Source organism: Electrophorus electricus, chromosome 16, assembly GCF_013358815.1.
Source record: "Electrophorus electricus isolate fEleEle1 chromosome 16, fEleEle1.pri, whole genome shotgun sequence".
NCBI classification, from domain to species: domain Eukaryota; kingdom Metazoa; phylum Chordata; class Actinopteri; order Gymnotiformes; family Gymnotidae; genus Electrophorus; species Electrophorus electricus.
This window is the reverse complement of record NC_049550.1, coordinates 14,642,665-14,659,477: the sequence shown is the minus strand read 5'-3', so window position 1 is coordinate 14,659,477 and position 16,813 is coordinate 14,642,665. Positions and strand designations below refer to the sequence as shown.

Genomic DNA, 16,813 nt, shown 5'->3' with positions numbered 1-16,813 from the left:
GCCTGACGCGGATGGGGGTGACCCTAGTGCTTACTGAAAACGAATGGTAGAATTTTACCTGGATTATCATCTATCATATTGGATTCTTCACTTACTTCGAAAACTGCTACTGCATCTAGATTGCATTACAGGTCGGAACAGTGAGAAAGCACGGCAGCAGCGATATTTACCTGGTGCTTTTAACCACTGCCGACCGCTTGACTATTAGTCATGGGCAACACGCCGGCTGCTAAGCGAGGAAACGAAATGGAAAGCGGTGGGTGTTTTCTCTTCTTTCTTTGCATATTGCTCTTCCTATCTATAGGCTGTCCGACGTGGGGAAAAAAATGCACCGGGTCATAGACCCGGTGCGTGTCACAAATGGTAAATCAACCTAATTTCAGTTTAAAGTAGAAAAACTCGAAACCAGTTTAAGCTTAGGTTTTACTGATACTGTGGTTTGATTCAAGACCAGGATGTTTCTTTCTGTTGGGACAGCTGTGTAAAAGATAGTGAAAGCTATGTAGGGCAGAGAGCCGATGTTCGACTGTGTGCACGCACCATCGAACCGCCTGGTTTGCATTACGCGCAAGTGTGTGTTTGAAAATAGCTTTGGATGCAACGAGTAGCCTATATTTTCCAACCAGGTGTCATTCAGGCAGGCAACTAGCAAGAAAGAGACAAAGAGAGCCAGATGGGGATAAATAAGGAGCAAGAAGGGTGAAATAATCCCTGCATAGCCTAAACCTGCTTTGGTAATTACTAGAACAGCAGCAACATGTCAACTCTGTTCCTTATTCCCACCTGTTGTACAGTCACCACAGCTCTGGGGGGGGGGGGGGGGGGGGGGTTAGTCATCTCAGCACGCTTACTGTGAAGATTCAAAATGCACGTTGTCTCATCTTTCACAGTATTAGTTAATGTAACATAATGGACACGCTCTGATGCCTCTTTCCACAGTCAAAGAGTTTTTGGCTCTCGCCAGGGAAGACTTCCTCAGGAAATGGGAGAATCCTGCACAGGTAAGGGGACCTGAACAAGGAGGGGAGTGTTAGTAGAGGGAAGGGTGTGAAAAGAGGATGGAGTGTGTGAAAAGTGGGAAGGGTGTAGTAGAGTGTATGAAAAGAGGGAAGGGTGTAGTAGAGTGTGTGAAAAGAGGGAAGGGTGTAGTAGAGTGTGTGAAAACAGGGAAGGGTGTAGTAGAGGGAAGGGTGTAATAGAGTGTGTGAAAACAGGGAAGGGTGTAGTAGAGTGTGAAAACAGGGAAGGGTGTAGTAGAGTGTGTGAAGAGAGGGAAGGGTGTAGTAGAGGGAAGGGTGTAATAGAGTGTGTGAAAAGAGGGGAGGGTGTAGTAGTGTGTTAGTAGAGGGAAGGGTGTAGTAGAGTGTTTGAAAAGAGGGAAGGGTGTAGTAGAGGGATGGGTGTAGTAGTGTGTTAGTAAAGGGAAGGGTGTAATAGAGTGTGTGAAAAGAGGGAAGGGTGTAGTAGAGGGAAGGGTGTAGTAGTGTGTTAGTAAAGGGAAGGGTGTAATAGAGTGTGTGAAAAGAGGGAAGGGTGTAGTAGAGGGATGGGTGTAGTAGTGTGTTAGTAAAGGGAAGGGTGTAATAGAGTGTGTGAAAAGAGGGAAGGGTGTAGTAGAGGGATGGGTGTAGTAGTGTGTTAGTAAAGGGAAGGGTGTAATAGAGTGTGTGAAAAGAGGGAAGGGTGTAGTAGAGTGTGAAAAGAGGGAAGGGTGTAGTAGAGGGATGGGTGTAGTAGTGTGTTAGTAAAGGGAAGGGTGTAGTAGAGTGTTAATAGAGGGAAGGGTGTAATAGAGTGTGTGAAAAGAGGGAAGGGTGTAGTAGAGGGAAGGGTGTAGTAGTGTGTTAGTAAAGGGAAGGGTGTAGTAGAGGGATGGGTGTAGTAGTGTGTTAGTAAAGGGAAGGGTGTAATAGAGTGTGTGAAAAGAGTGAAGGGTGTAGTAGAGTGTGAAAAGAGGGAAGGGTGTAGTAGAGGGAAGGGTGTAGTAGTGTGTTAGTAAAGGGAAGGGTGTAGTAGTGTGTTAGTAAAGGGAAGGGTGTAATAGAGTGTGTGAAAAGAGGGAAGGGTGTAGTAGAGTGTGAAAAGAGGGAAGGGTGTAGTAGAGGGATGGGTGTAGTAGTGTGTTAGTAAAGGGAAGGGTGTAGTAGAGTGTTAATAGAGGGAAGGGTGTAATAGAGTGTGTGAAAAGAGGGAAGGGTGTAGTAGAGTGTTAGTAGAGGGAAGGGTATAGTAGAGTGTTAGTAAAGGGAAGGGTGTAGTAGAGTGTTAATAGAGGGAAGGGTGTAGTAGAGTGTTAGTAGAGGGAAGGGTGTAGTAGATTTAAACCTGATCTCAGGATGATGCCATCAGCTGTACACTGACACACGAGTGAAATCCTTGGCCTCATAAATAGCAGTTGTATGGTCTGAAATTCCTAAACATTTGTGTGTGTGTATGTGTGTGTGAGAGCCACAGATGGTGTGAACACTTTATCATTAATTTCAAAGTTTTTGCATATGTATTCTCTCCCCCCTGGTTTTTGCATATGTATTCCCCCCCACCCCAGAACACAGCATCTCTGGATCAGTTCGACCTACTGAAGACTCTGGGCACAGGCTCATTTGGACGGGTGATGCTTGTCAGGCACCGGGAGAACAGCCAGCACTACGCCATGAAGATCCTCAACAAGCAGAAGGTGCCACTAGCCGCTCTCCTGTAGACACTTGCCCCCATACCCCACCCCCCACCCTGGGGAGGCTACAGCAGCTCGCAGCTCAAGCTCTGCACACCTAACATGGAACCGCACCAGATCCACCCTGGGCCTTCCGCCACGCCGCTTGGCTCGGTGCTACATTCTGATTTGCTGTTTCGTTCATATGTTGACACTAAGAAAATGACATAGCAGAATGAAGATGTCCATAGGAAAAAAAATTAAATCCGTTTTTCTGTTGCTGATCACAGAGATTTCAGTACAGTGGTGTTTATCCTTGACATTGAGTTTTCAATAATAGTGAAGTGAAGGGTTTGGGCAAATGTTTGCATTTGACCATGTGTAACCATAAACTCTGATTTGCCAGCTATAACTCTCAAACAGCAACCTAATGAGATCTAAAGGGTTTGTCTGCATTTTGTTGTGGGTAAATGCATAAGCTACTATACAGCAAGCTTTTTGAGGGTTTACCTTATAAATCTTACACATTTCATGTAGACACCCGTGGCTAAATTAATTCATGATTACGGACCAGGATAAAAAGCAGCAAATGAAATTGCTTACTAAATTTACTGGATGGGTTGAAAATTTCACCTTTAAGTATTGGATGTTTCACTTAGCCTGGCTTTAGTCTGAAACAAAGCTCATTTCTGACCTCTAGGTCAATTTTTAGACATAAGTATACATATATATACATATATATAAGTAAGAGTTGTAATACACTGTTCTCACATCAAAAGGAGAGAGCAGGGTGTCAGAGGGTATGTCAAGAAATGTAGGCAGATCCACTGATCATTTTATCATATTATTGTAGCCACATTTTCAGGAGGCTGTGATTGGAAGATCAGTAGCTTTGCGGTAGATTTGAAGATGCAGATTTGCATTTGTGTTCTTCAACCACACCCAAACATAGGTCCACACCAGCTGTATTGTGAGCTTATCAAAGAGTTAGCATCAGTTAATGAATTAAAAGAGGAAAAGTTTTTAATGTTTTCAAGAAACTTAATTGAGAGCATATTCCTTTTATCTCTTAAAAATTGATCAAAGTAAAAGAAGAGAGAGAGAGAGAGAGAGAGAAAGAGAAAGTGATAGAGAATTTGATGGTATGTGGTTGTGGCACTGAAGCTCATAGCCTGTGGCAGGGACATCCATTGCTACAGGATGTTTTGCACAGACTTGAAAAAAAGCCTTGTAAAATTTGCATAAACAAGTGAACTAGTGAGTACAGATGACCCCTTGATTACAGTTTTTTCCATTAATTATCACAGACTAAACAAACTGGGGGACCAGAATGTCCATCTTGAAAGGTATACACATAACAGGAAAACTTGTATTTTATGGATACTCATTTTTAACAATTTTGCATGTTTTATCAGTACTTTTATTGGACATTGGTCACTGTTACATTAATTTGTATAATATTGATGTCAAACATTATTGCCAAATTTTCTCCTTCTTCTTATAACTGTCTCCCTGTTTTTTCTTTTTCTCCCTTTCTCTGTCTCTCCCTGTCCTACCTCTCACCCCATACCTCTCTTTGTCCATTTGTTCTCCCTTGTTGTCTTTTATCCTCCATCTCTCTCTCTCTCTCTCTCTCTCTCTCTCTCTCTCTCAGGTGGTGAAGCTGAAACAGATAGAACACACTCTCAATGAGAAGAGGATTCTGCAGGCTGTCAGCTTTCCTTTCCTAGTGCAGTTAGAGTACTCCTTCAAGGTACACAGTGTCTGTGTGTGTGTGTGTGTGTGTGTGTGTGTGCACATGTGTTTGTCTGTGTGTTTGTCTGTGTCTGTGTGTTCCCTTTTGTTATACAAAGACACTAATGTGTGTGGGTGGTGTAATGAACATGATATAAATACTGTGTGGCTTTGTGGTGTGTGTGTTTGTGTGTGTGATGTAGGATAACACTAATCTCTACATGGTGATGGAATATGTTCAGGGAGGAGAAATGTTTTCACACCTGCGCAGAATCGGCAGGTTCAGGTGAGTACCAGCATACAGGAGTCACTGCCTGTCCCCCTGTGCACTCCAACACACAGACGCGCGCACACACACACACACACACACACACACACACACACACACACACACACACACACACACACACACACACACACAAGACAGAGTATCTGTTTGTGGTTGGCTTCTGTTCAGATCCATTACATGATGTGGTTGCCATGGCTTGGTAAGAGCATTGTCTCTGTCTCTTTAACAGTGAACCCCATGCCCGATTTTATGCATCCCAGATAGTTCTGACGTTTGAATACCTGCATGCTCTGGATCTCATCTATAGAGACCTGAAACCAGAAAACCTCCTCATTGACCAGCAGGGCTATATACAGGTGATACACACACATCTGTACAGCAACCATCAAACACATGTAGTTAACATTTACAGTTCCTTCCAAACTACTGAACATACTTCTCTCCATTGATCATCATGTCTGAGAACATATATGCTACATGTGCATATAGTGAGTGTGTATGGACAACAGACAAATAATATACATATATAAATAACACTAAATAACACTAAATAACACATGTGCACACACACAAACACAAATCACCTAGCAGCCCTCTAGGCCTCTAGATCACACATCCTTTCAGGTAATAGTGAATAGAAGTTGAGAATGTGGGGTAAGGTGTGTCCTCTGAGCTGTTTATGTACTGGAAGGTATGAGGAGTTTCTTCTCAAATAATCAGTAAACTGAGCTCTACAGACCTCTAGTGTCCATGAAGAGCAATAACGGCAGGCTGAAGCGTTTCTTTAGGGCCTGTGGTACAGAGTTATTATTAGGTTCTGACGCAGCAGTAACAACACCTAGCAACGTCTCTGTTTAATTTACAAAAGCTTTTTCTAGGTTAACAATTTTTAAACTACAAATTACTAAAATACAAAGACACATGCATATTGCTGAACAGAAATGTGCATAACAGGTTACAGTGTGATGTGAATCTCATATCATTCATTCTTAAATCATCATTATTCTATCATATAATTCATTCTTCAATCATCATTATTCTATCATATAATTATTTCTTTAATCATCATTATTCATTCTTCTATTCATTCATCATATTCATTCTTCTATTATAATTATTCTATCATATTCATTCTTCAATCATAATTCTGTCATTCATTCTTCTATCATTATTCTATCATTCATGCTTCTATCATCATTATTCTATCATTCTTTCTTCTATCATCATTATTCTATGTCATTCTTTTCTGCAGTGATCAGAGCTTCAGTGGACATTATTTTATATTCTAATGTCCATGTAAGCGGGAGCATGCTGACAGATCAATATGCAGATAGATGATGGGTAGATAAATGGGCAAATAGATGGATAGACAGATTAATGGACAGATAGTTTATAGATAGATACATGGAAAGACAGATAACTGGATGGATAGATAGTTGGACAGACATACACTGACAGATACAAATATAACTAGACCGATACTACATTAAAAAGAGAAACATCAAGTTGTCATAGCATAGCAGCCAAACATAACTACATTCCACCTCATCACCAAACCCACTAACACTGTCACAACAACTCCACTGTCACACCAGCCACACTAATACTGTCAGAGTAACCAAGGCAGCCACAATCCCCCCACCTCCAACATATCATAACACATAATTATTTGTATAACCTAAATTCTGTTGATCTAAAAGACCATAATCTGAACAGAAATATTGTGTAGGGCAGTTCTGTACATTAAATTATATTTGATTATCTTAAATGTGAGATTATGCCTTAGCCTAGCTGCATTGTGAAAAATGGCTCTCAGTGTAGCTTTAATGTGAAACCACTGCTGAGTGTATGTTTAACCACTGCTGAGTGTATGTTTAACAACTGCTGATTTTATCTTTAACGTCTGCTGAGTGTATCTTTAACGTCTGCAGAGTGTATCTTTAACATCTGCTGAGTGTATCTTTAACGTCTCCTGGTCAATGGGCAGGTGACGGACTTTGGCTTTGCGAAGCGGGTGAAAGGGCGCACATGGACGCTGTGTGGGACGCCAGAGTATCTGGCTCCAGAAATCATCCTGAGCAAGGTGAGACCCTCAAGCCTGCAGGTTTACAGGGGCTGATGTGCAACTGCTAGAGGCTCAGTGAAGTGGATGTTACAGCTGGATGTCTGAAGGTTATTGTGTCTTCCTGTCCTTCCCCTCCATCTCTCTCTCTCTCTCTCTCTCTCTCTCTCTCTCGCTCTCTCTCTCTCTCTCTCTCTCTCTCTCTCTCTCTCTCTCTCTCTCTCTGTCTGTCTGTCTCTCTCTCTGTCTGTCTCTCTGTGTATCTGTCTCTCTGTCACCAACTCTTTCCCTCTTCCCTCTCTCTCTTCCTTACTCTCTCTCTGTCAGGGTTATAATAAAGCCGTGGACTGGTGGGCATTAGGTGTTTTGGTCTACGAGATGGCGGCTGGCTATCCTCCTTTCTTCGCCGACCAGCCCATCCACATCTACGAGAAGATCGTCTCAGGAAAGGTGAGCAGAGCAGGCCCACCTGGAGGAGGTTCCTTTGACCCTCTAGGCTTGAAAGTTAGTGTTCTATTGCGATGTCCACCATGAGGTTTTATTTGGTAGAGGGCAGTTTTTATGACAACAAAGTCCTGTGTTGATCCTTACAGACTCAGTCGCACCCAAATAAGCAAGTATAAAATCTAACCCAGCTCAAATAAGAACAATTACAGTATAACCTAACAAAAACGAGCATAACCCTTCACAGCCTTAACTATTCTGCCTTACTGTAAAATGCATCGCCACAGCGTACCCTAACCCAACTAAAACTAAGATAGTGGCCTAGATTTGGTATACAGTAGAGTAAGTGTGGAATGTATTTATGAGAGTACAGCATAGCAGGAGGAAAATACCCCATTACCTCTATGGGAAAAATAAACGATTGAGCCTACTCTCTCCAAAGCCTGAGCTAGAGGTCAAAGGTAGAGCATACTTCTCACAGGTGTAGGTCAGCCAACCAATTAGATAGCCAATGAAACTGGGCCTGTTGTCCTGACTAGCACCAGCACACTTTTCTCAAATATATGATTTGTGTGATTTGTATTTACAATTTCTCTGACATTAAAACTAAATGTCAAAATAATTAATCATTTTTTATCATCGTTTATGATACACTTGGCTTCACTTTTAGCACATGATACCTTATTGTTAGCAAAACCAAACAAAAAACCCTTGACTAGAGTGTCTGTTAGAACAACTGTCTGTAACTTTAAACTGTATGTCAATGACAATGTTATTGAAGAGGGGGTGTTAGAGGAAGCTAGATAGCCAACGAGAGGAAGGCAGAACTAAGCAGTCAGGAGGTATTACAAACGTGTTGGTGGACTGGACAAGACTATGCAGTGGCAGTGTCAGCTGACTTGATTGTGTACGGGCAAGATCGCTATGGAGGCTAAAATGGTTGCGCTGTGTGGAGAGTGAACTTGCACTGCTGAGGTTTGGCTTCCTCCCGAGAGTAAATCACATACAGAGATGTTGAATTTTGGAGTGTATCCAGGAGACTCTTAATGTGAAACCTACGCTAATCTTAACTAAGCCTCAATCAAGGACAACAAGCACTATCATGTAGAGTAATGATGTTACGTTCACGAACGATACGGTTTTTTTCAACGGCTTTTTGATAAGAATGAAGGGAGCCGAGTCACAGTCACAACAGATAGGTTCATTAAAGCCAGAATGAGTAGGATTTGTCGGCTGCTGTTTAAACGCATCACCTTCACATTACAAGTAACAATGTTCAGTTACGATTTTTTGCTCAGCTCGGATTTGCATATCATGTCGGTTCACATTCATAGTTGAAAGTGACCTCTATCTGTAATGTGAATGCATCTGTCATCCGAAACGACACGCACATTGAAACGTTTCTGCACAAGTCACCTGCGTCACCACAAAAAAAGTCATATTGTGAGATGACTCATGTTATTAAAACATAGCTCATGTATGCATCACATTTTGCTCAGGAAGACGGCAAACAGTTCGTCAGCTGTACACGAGCAAGTCGAGAAGGCGGGAGAAAAGCCAGACGGCCAGCTTTTGCTGTTTTCTCAGCTAATGTTGTCCTCCATTATTGTTTTGACGACTACAGCGGTAAGCGCATGAGTATATGCAAAAAAACAAAATAAAATTATGACCGTTCTCATTCAAGTCACATGGCCACGAATCGGATCTAGGACTACATATGAAAGTTACTCAAATCTGATTTGAAAAGATCGGATTTGGGTGACCACACAGCCCTGGAAAAAATCAGATTTGTATCACATTAAGGAAAAAATGGATTTTGAGTCACTTCGTGTCGGTAATGGGAACGTAGCCAAAGGTAGTCCCTCCAGTTCAAGGAGAGAGAAAGAGAGAGAGAGACAGAGACAGACAGACAGCGCAGCGGTGGTCGAGAGAGAATAAAGAGAGAGTGGTGTTAGCGGTATTTTTTTTATTGTTGCACAGCGGTTACATTGTAAAGCACAAATAAACACACTGGCAACACCCCCACACAACTGCGAGGAGGATTTTATATAGAGGGATAAGGCGTCATCTTGTCTAATGTTTACAATGCAGGTCATTGACATCAGGTCTGGCAATATGGGCAGTTTACTGCTGCTAAACCTATTCCACACATGTGAAATAAAAATAATATTAGTGGGATGTCTAAGTTTGAATCTGACTGAAATATTACTCTTTAATTTTCCTTGTGGTTATTTCACAGATAACCCTAACCCCAACTAAACAAACCAAACAAACAAACAAAAAATGGCTGTTGGACAGAAGCGGACTCATACGAGCTAGTTCCCTTCAAAGTGAGGTTATTCCCATCATTAGTTCAGAGTAAACACACAGTGTTTCTCTGCAGTACTGGCTGGTCTCTCACAGCGTACAAGCGTGCTAAAATTCATGACTGACCCGAAAGCCACAAGTGTTCCAAGCTGGATGTTGTACAACTTTGGCGCTGCAAGCTCATTTGCTGGCTTTGGTGTCCCAGTCGCAGCTGTTGGAAACTGGTGATGTGTATCACAACCAAGTCTGCCTTCATTTTTAGCCTCACTGTTTCATGTTGGGACTGCCATCTTTGTTTTCACAGTGCACCTGCTGGCTTGAAAACGTAAGGGGGACTGATGGGTGCACCAGCTATTGTCTTCAGAGCCAAACAGTAGTCCACATCCCTAACGAGTCTGGAGGCATCATGCCTGCATGGCAGTGTGGTGTTTTAGAGCTAAAATTGAAAAAACAATCAAATGTTCTGCTTTTAAACTTTGTGGAGCTGACGAGGAGCTCTCGCTCTGCATTTGTCTGTGGCTTTAGTGGTTGTAATCAGAATTCAAGCATAAAGGTTTACTTTGAATCTGATTGTTTAGCTGAACACGCCTTCTAAATTCCATTTGTTGATATTTCAGATGGTGAATTAAGAATCAAAAGATGTTCATGCAGATGTTCCAGCTTTATGCAAATCCCCCATGTTTGGTGTGTGATTTATATTATCTTGAATGCATAATTGCATAATTGCACTTCATAATTGCAATCTCACTGGGACCTAGGCTAGAGTTGAAAGAGGGGGAAAGGGAGACTCCATGGGACTCACCTTTGATAGCTAAAAATAACGTACATTTTCACTGTACTCTACCTGTATCACAGATGTCAGGCACAGCCATCAGGCAGGACTTTGGGACTCGTCAGAGGGTCACCAAAAGTACGGGTATCTAAAAATGTACATTACGTTCTTGATTGCAAAGGTTCAGTGATGTTGTACAGTAAGACTTTTTTTTTAAGGAAAGGGAGTCACTAGCAATTGTAACATTGTTGATGAAGTCTCTCTACTATTCAAAAACATCCACAATGCAACACTGGCCTTTTTTTTTAAACACAATATCTCTTTGAAGTAATCACTCCCCAGACATTTATACATTCGCCTGTTTTCTCTTGAACCTACTCTTCTGCACAAGACTTAGGAACGCTGCTCCTGGTTCCTGAAATGGTCTGTAATGTCAGGAGAATGGAGGATTTTGATTGGTTCATGTGTGAAGTGTGTGGAGGATGTTTCTCCCTAGAAGTCCTTTAGCCCTCCGCTGGGCTCTATAGGCAACTGCGAGTGTGACAGAGAGCGTGCTTTCTTCTTCCATTCAAACCTAATCATAATCAACACTTATTCAAAATGACACTCAGTGGGTAGATAACATCCACAAATGAAAAAATAGAAAATATTTATTTTATGGTTCCAGAGTAGCAGCTTCATATAGTCTATCTTACATGTTTGAAGTTTATAATCTAGGGATTCCAGGTAAACAAGGTTACGATTACATTTAAAAATTACATGTAAAACCCACAAATGTTTTGTTTATATTTGCCTTGCTTTAATCAGTGGAATCCAAATGTAAATCAGGAACTGGTTTTTAATCTCACAGCAGTGGTCGTCTAGTTCTGTTGTAAACTGTGTCATCAGCAAAGTGAGACCTTTAAGTGATTGGTGGAGCTGGTTATGCACCACAGGTTGAAAGAGTAAGTGCAAGTGCCATCATCAGCCCTGCTCTGGGTGGGTGACGTTGTCCTGGTCTAGGTGGGGTGATTGGGGGTTGTAGGAATTGGTCTGGGTGAATGTAGGGGTGGTGATGGTCCTGGTCTGCATGGGTGTGGGGGTGGTGTTGGTCCAGGTCTGGGTGGGTGTGGGGGTGACTTTGGTCCTGGTCTGGGTGGATGTACAGGTGGTGATGGTCCTGGTCTGGGCGGATGTGGTGGTGGTAATAATCCTGGTTTGTGTGAGTGTGATGGTGGCATTGGACCTGGTTTAAATGGGTGTGGGGGTGACATTGGACCTGGTTTGGGTGGATGGGTGTGTGGGTGGTGTTGGGCCTAGTCTGGCTGTGTGGCATTGTGCCTAGTCTGGGTGGGTGTATTGGTGTTGAGCCTGGTCTGGTTGGGTATAGGGGTGGCATTGGTCCTCATCTAGATTGTTGGGTGGCGTTGAGCCTGATCTGGGTGGGTCGTTATACTGGCATTGGTCCTGGTCTGGGTGGTTATTGGGGTGGTGTTGGGCCTGTTCTGGGTGAGTGGGTGTATTGGCATTGGGCATGGTCTAAATGAGTGGGTGTGTGGCTTGGGCCTGTTCTGGGTGAGTGGGTGTATTGGCATTGGGCCTGGGTTTTGGGGTGGTTTTAGTGGTATTGGTCCGAATCTGGGTGGTTGTGGGGGTGGTATTGGTCGTGGTACTGGTTACTACCCTAGGGTGGTGAGTGTTCAGCAATGTGTAAGTCAGAATCTTTACATGTGAGTGTCAATGACGGGTTGAGAATAGGCCCAAAAATATTGAGCCAACTGCAGCCAGGTGGTCAGAAACTGATCACTGATTGAGGGTCAAAGGTTGGCTGACGCACACTGTCCAAGGCAGCAGATGGGTTCTGGATGCTAGCTGTACACCTACAAGGTGTTTCTCATAACATAGGTTGTTGAGGAAATGCTTGAAAATCCTCACCTAATATTTCATTGTATGAGTGGTGGTGATTAAAGATTTTAGTGGAAATCCTGAAGATTTCAATGAAATTAGTTTGGAAGCAGTTATAAAACGAAGAGGGACAAGGAATTTTGAGGAATTTTCCATTTTCTCAAATGCTTGTTTTTCCATCCCTTGGGTTTTGTTGTATATTGTAAACTTTGATCTGTGAGTACCTGAAAGTAAATTTCGTGTGCAAGCAAGTACTGTAAATGTAAATGATTGGCTGGGAGTGTAAATCAGATGTAACTAAATATGCCTTTGACTGTAGATTTATGATGTGGCTGAATTGAGTAGGTACACTGCATTTAAGGGTAATGGTAAAAAAGTAAGACCTTTTCAAAAATGTAATTTGAAACATTATGACATGAACATGCAGTGCAGCTGATTTTGGAGGATTTTTTTCTGATGACACATTTTTAAAGTAACGTATTCACCAAGAGATACCCCAAATATGTAATGCAGTTTACAAATGGAATTTTTGCTTTTATGGTGGGTTGGGGTGTGTATGAATGACTAAACATTTTACACTGTGTGTGTGACTGTGTGTGTGTGTATGCATGTGTGCCCCTGGACTTTTGTGCACTTTTGTGTACTTTTGTGCATGTGCGTGCGTGTGCGCGCATGTGTGTGTGTGTGTGTGTGTGTGTGTGTGTGTGTGCATGTGGGGGGGGTCCAGGTGCGCTTCCCCTCCCACTTCAGCTCGGATCTGAAGGAGCTCCTGCGTAACCTGCTGCAGGTGGACCTGACCAAGCGCTACGGCAACCTCAAGAATGGTGTAAATGACATCAAAGGCCACAAGTGGTTCTCTACCACTGATTGGATTGCCATCTATCAGCGCAGGGTACGCAGGCACACACGTGCGCATGCACGTGCATGCAAACACACACACACACACACACACACACACACACACACACACACACACACACACACACACACACAGAGTTGCCATTTACCAACATAGGGTGAGACACTCACACAGATGTGCCATTAATCAGGGGAGTCACACACACACGCACCATTTGCCCAGGGAGGGTGAGATGCACACAAGCACAGAACCTTTTACCACCGGACAGTGAGACACACTCATGCATGTGTTCACATACACATGCCTTTTACTGGTATAGGGTGAGACACACACACACACATGCTGTCATGCACAAACACACATGTGCAAAGACACAGAGTTTTATTTTTAGGACATACGGGAAAAATATTTTGGAATGTAAACACTGTCCTCTGAATGCATATTCAAGTGCTAAACCTAAAAAACATTTCAGCTAAAATGGTTTTACAGTGTTGATTTGTCATGTGCTTGGGTTTAGATTTACAGGCACAGCCACAGTGATCTCCCATTTACTTCCTTGGGGCCTAATTTTTAAAATTGTTTGTCAGTGTTCCAGTTCAAACATGGAATTGCTTCATATTGAAAATTTCTGCCTCGTCAGCAGTTGATCCTTTATCGAAAGAAGCTGCATTACTAACGAAACAGTCAAACAACTATTTGTGTAGGACTACAGGTAACAGGAGCCAGGATGCTAATTGTCAAGGTAACAGGATCTAGGATGCTTATTGTCAAGTTAGCTCAATTTTTAGACAAGTACAATAGAAAACCTATTCTTAATTCACAAAAAAACAGAGGACATGATATTGCTGAACTGTTTTTGTTTTGGCAGTTCCTTGAATGGAAAATTGTGCCTTGTGGAGATCTGTGAGGTCTGTAGGACATCTGTGTGACTCTAAAGCCAAGCATTTGAAAAATAAACACTATAAACCAAGCATTTGAGAAATAAACAATTGAAATCAAAGAATTTGACAAAACTGTAACACCGTTTTAATTACTCTGAACACTGATTTTTTTAGATTTAATGTTGGGGTGATCCATTTAGTGCTTAATTGGGTCTTACAGAGATATTTTTTATAATGCTTTACATAAGACTCATGTAGCTCTTCTAGCCTCTAGTACTGAAGTGTTTGTGTGTGTGTGTGTGTGTGTGTGTGTATGTATGTGTGTGTATGTATGTGTGTGTGTGTGTGTGTGTGTGTGTGTGGGTGTGTGTGTGTGTGTGTGTGTGTGTGTGTGCGTGTGTGTGTATAAGTGTGTCTGTGTGCGTGTTTGTGCGTGTGTGTGCTTGTGCGTGTGTGTGTGCATGTGTATGTGTGTGTGTGTGTGTGTGTGTGTGTGCGTGCGTGCGTGTGTATAAGTGTGTCTGTGTGCGTGTGTGTGTGTGTGTGTGTGTGTGTGTGTGTGTGTGCGTGTGTGTGTGTGTTTGTTCCTCATCCTCCCCCTCTCTCCCTCTACAGGTAGAGGCCCCATTTGTTCCTAAGTGCAGGGGGCCTGGTGACACCAGCAACTTTGATGACTATGAAGAAGAGGAGATCCGAGTCTCCCTCACTGAGAAATGTGCAAAAGAGTTTGCCGACTTTTAGAAAGAAAGAGAGAGAGAAAATAAGCATGATGGATGTTTAGAGTCAGTGAAACCAGCTAAGGGAGAATAGTGAACGATGGACAGATAGTGTTGCCTTCACCATCTTGTCTCTTCATCCAGCTCACTTTTTTTTCTCTTTCTTCACCACGGCACTCGTTTCCATTAACTTGATGTCTGTCCCACGAGATCTGGCGGTGGCGATGTCAGCGAAGCATCCTGTGGCGGTCAGGCCGCAGTGTGCGTGTCCTGAAAGAGTTCAGCGCTGTCACAGAACCGCTCCAAGCAGCAACAGACCCTCGTATCAACCACAGAGACACAAACCCCCCCACATTTACATGCTCTTGTAATAACTGATAATTTTGGATCATTTGTGTTACTTTAAGGCCTGTGTGTTGCTATATTGTTTTTAATGCATTGAGTGAAGAATGATGGTTATGAATGATTTTGAAAAAAGCCATGATTCTATCATGTTTATAGTTTGGAGTATAGGGATTATTATTATTATTATTATTATTATTATTATTATTATTATTTGTTCATTGTTGATTATTTGTTTGTGGGGGATGACTGTGTTTCAGTATATCCTTTTAATAATATCTGCAATTTCACATTTGAAAATGTGCCATGATATCACAGTTTATTGATGGAGCGCTCAGTTGATTAATTGATTGATATGTTTATTAATACGCTGAAAACTTGAGTTAAAGTTTGAGTGCTTTTGGCCATGCATGCAGATGGGGTGTCCCTTTAATGCCTATACAGAACAGGCGAGTTCAACTATGCTCAGACTCTATAGAGAGGAGAAGACCAGATACACTCAGCACTTGATTTTACTAGAAACATTTGCTTTGCACCTCTCCTCACTGGCCACTTTACTAAATCCTCTGATCCTACAGGTGTGTTTTACAGATGTACAGTTCCTACAGCCTTTTTGTTGGCACGCACAATTCATCAAACACCCACCAATTTGTTCATCAGCGGTCAGTTTCTGACCAAAAGATCCACTGATGACAGTATATTATGATGGTTGTCAATGCAGAAAGATGGTGGCATAGTCTTGGGTGCTGTGCTAGTACATGGGGCATAGCAGTGCTTTGTTTTGGCTTTTATGTTTGTTTATTTTGATACACAATCACTGCTGGGTTGAAAGAGGTCCATCATTCCCTAAAAATCCAGCTTGTAGTGAGGAGCTGACCTTTGGTGAAATGCTGAGGGCCTACACCTAATGGTGATTGGCAAGAGATGGACTGCAGTGTTTAACTGTCCACCTACAAGAAGGTTTATAATAAATAGCTTCTCATAAAGTGGCTGGTGAGTCTGTGTTATTGCACTTTCATGTAGTTGGTACTTTTGGCCAAAAATTGGTACTTTTGGCCAAATTAGCCAACTGGAAATATCCTGAACTCTAGCATACTGCCACCCCTTCAACTGATGTTTGATGGGATTGTGTTTTGGTTGGTCTGAAACTCGAGCTCTGCAAACACACCTGGATTCACCAGTAATCTCACTGCGGAACTCAGCAGTGTAGAATCTGATTGGCTGTGCAGTACTGTTCAAAACTGCATGACTGAAGGGTCCAAGATGGGCCTTCCTGTGTAGCATGGCCATGACCCCACCCCTTAGATGTTCCCCTTCAGCTAACAGCAGAAATGCCCTGTCGAGTGAAATGACTGTCCCAACACAGGTGCCAGCGGAAAGGGGGTGTTATTTCTGCTGCAGTTCATTTGCATTCAGGCACCCAGAGAAGGCAGTTTGACCTACTTCTAAATGGTTTGGACAACTGACAGCTTTGTTGTGAATGCAGTTATAATTGTGCCAACCACCTGACAAAATACGTGTTTTTATACAGATTTGTTTTATCTCTGAGTGAGTGACCTTAATGACATGCCACTCTGGGTGGCCTCTTCCCCTTTTTGCTCCTCCATATCTTCATTTCTCCAGGCCAGTGAAGTCCTTTCTTCTTCCACAGCAAACAGATAAAGTGAAACTGGCTTATTTGGGGTGAATCTGAATTTTCTAACACCTCGGTCTGTTAATTCTCCAGGTTCCACAGAGCAAAAATGCAGCATTAATGGCTGAAGACACAGCAGAGCTCTCTGGTGATATTTTGCACCACAATAATCATTCCAATAAAGTTTTACTTGTGTAAATACCATAATTGTGAGGCCTGATTGGTTACATTTAGTTCACA

General features: G+C 42.4%; 1 protein-coding gene across 2 annotated transcripts in view; it reads left to right on the top strand.

Moving 5' to 3' along the window:
* The window catches only part of prkacab (protein kinase, cAMP-dependent, catalytic, alpha, genome duplicate b), a 17,029-nt gene extending 249 nt beyond the window's left edge, over positions 1-16,780 (top strand). Inside the window, exons 1-11 of one of the 2 annotated variants that reach the window (XM_027032761.2) lie at positions 1-46; positions 132-256; positions 940-1,001; positions 2,546-2,674; positions 4,305-4,403; positions 4,588-4,670; positions 4,903-5,029; positions 6,661-6,756; positions 7,063-7,185; positions 12,870-13,034; positions 14,498-16,780. The exon at positions 1-46 is cut by the window's left edge and continues 249 nt beyond it. In XM_027032761.2, coding sequence (XP_026888562.1) covers positions 211-256; positions 940-1,001; positions 2,546-2,674; positions 4,305-4,403; positions 4,588-4,670; positions 4,903-5,029; positions 6,661-6,756; positions 7,063-7,185; positions 12,870-13,034; positions 14,498-14,623 — 1,056 coding nt within the window. In that variant the 5' untranslated portion in view covers positions 1-46; positions 132-210 and the 3' untranslated portion in view covers positions 14,624-16,780. Of the gene's footprint in view, positions 257-939; positions 1,002-2,545; positions 2,675-4,304; positions 4,404-4,587; positions 4,671-4,902; positions 5,030-6,660; positions 6,757-7,062; positions 7,186-12,869; positions 13,035-14,497 lie in introns of both variants that reach the window. The other variant, XM_027032760.2, reaches the window with a different exon arrangement.
* Positions 16,781-16,813: the final 33 nt, after the last annotated feature.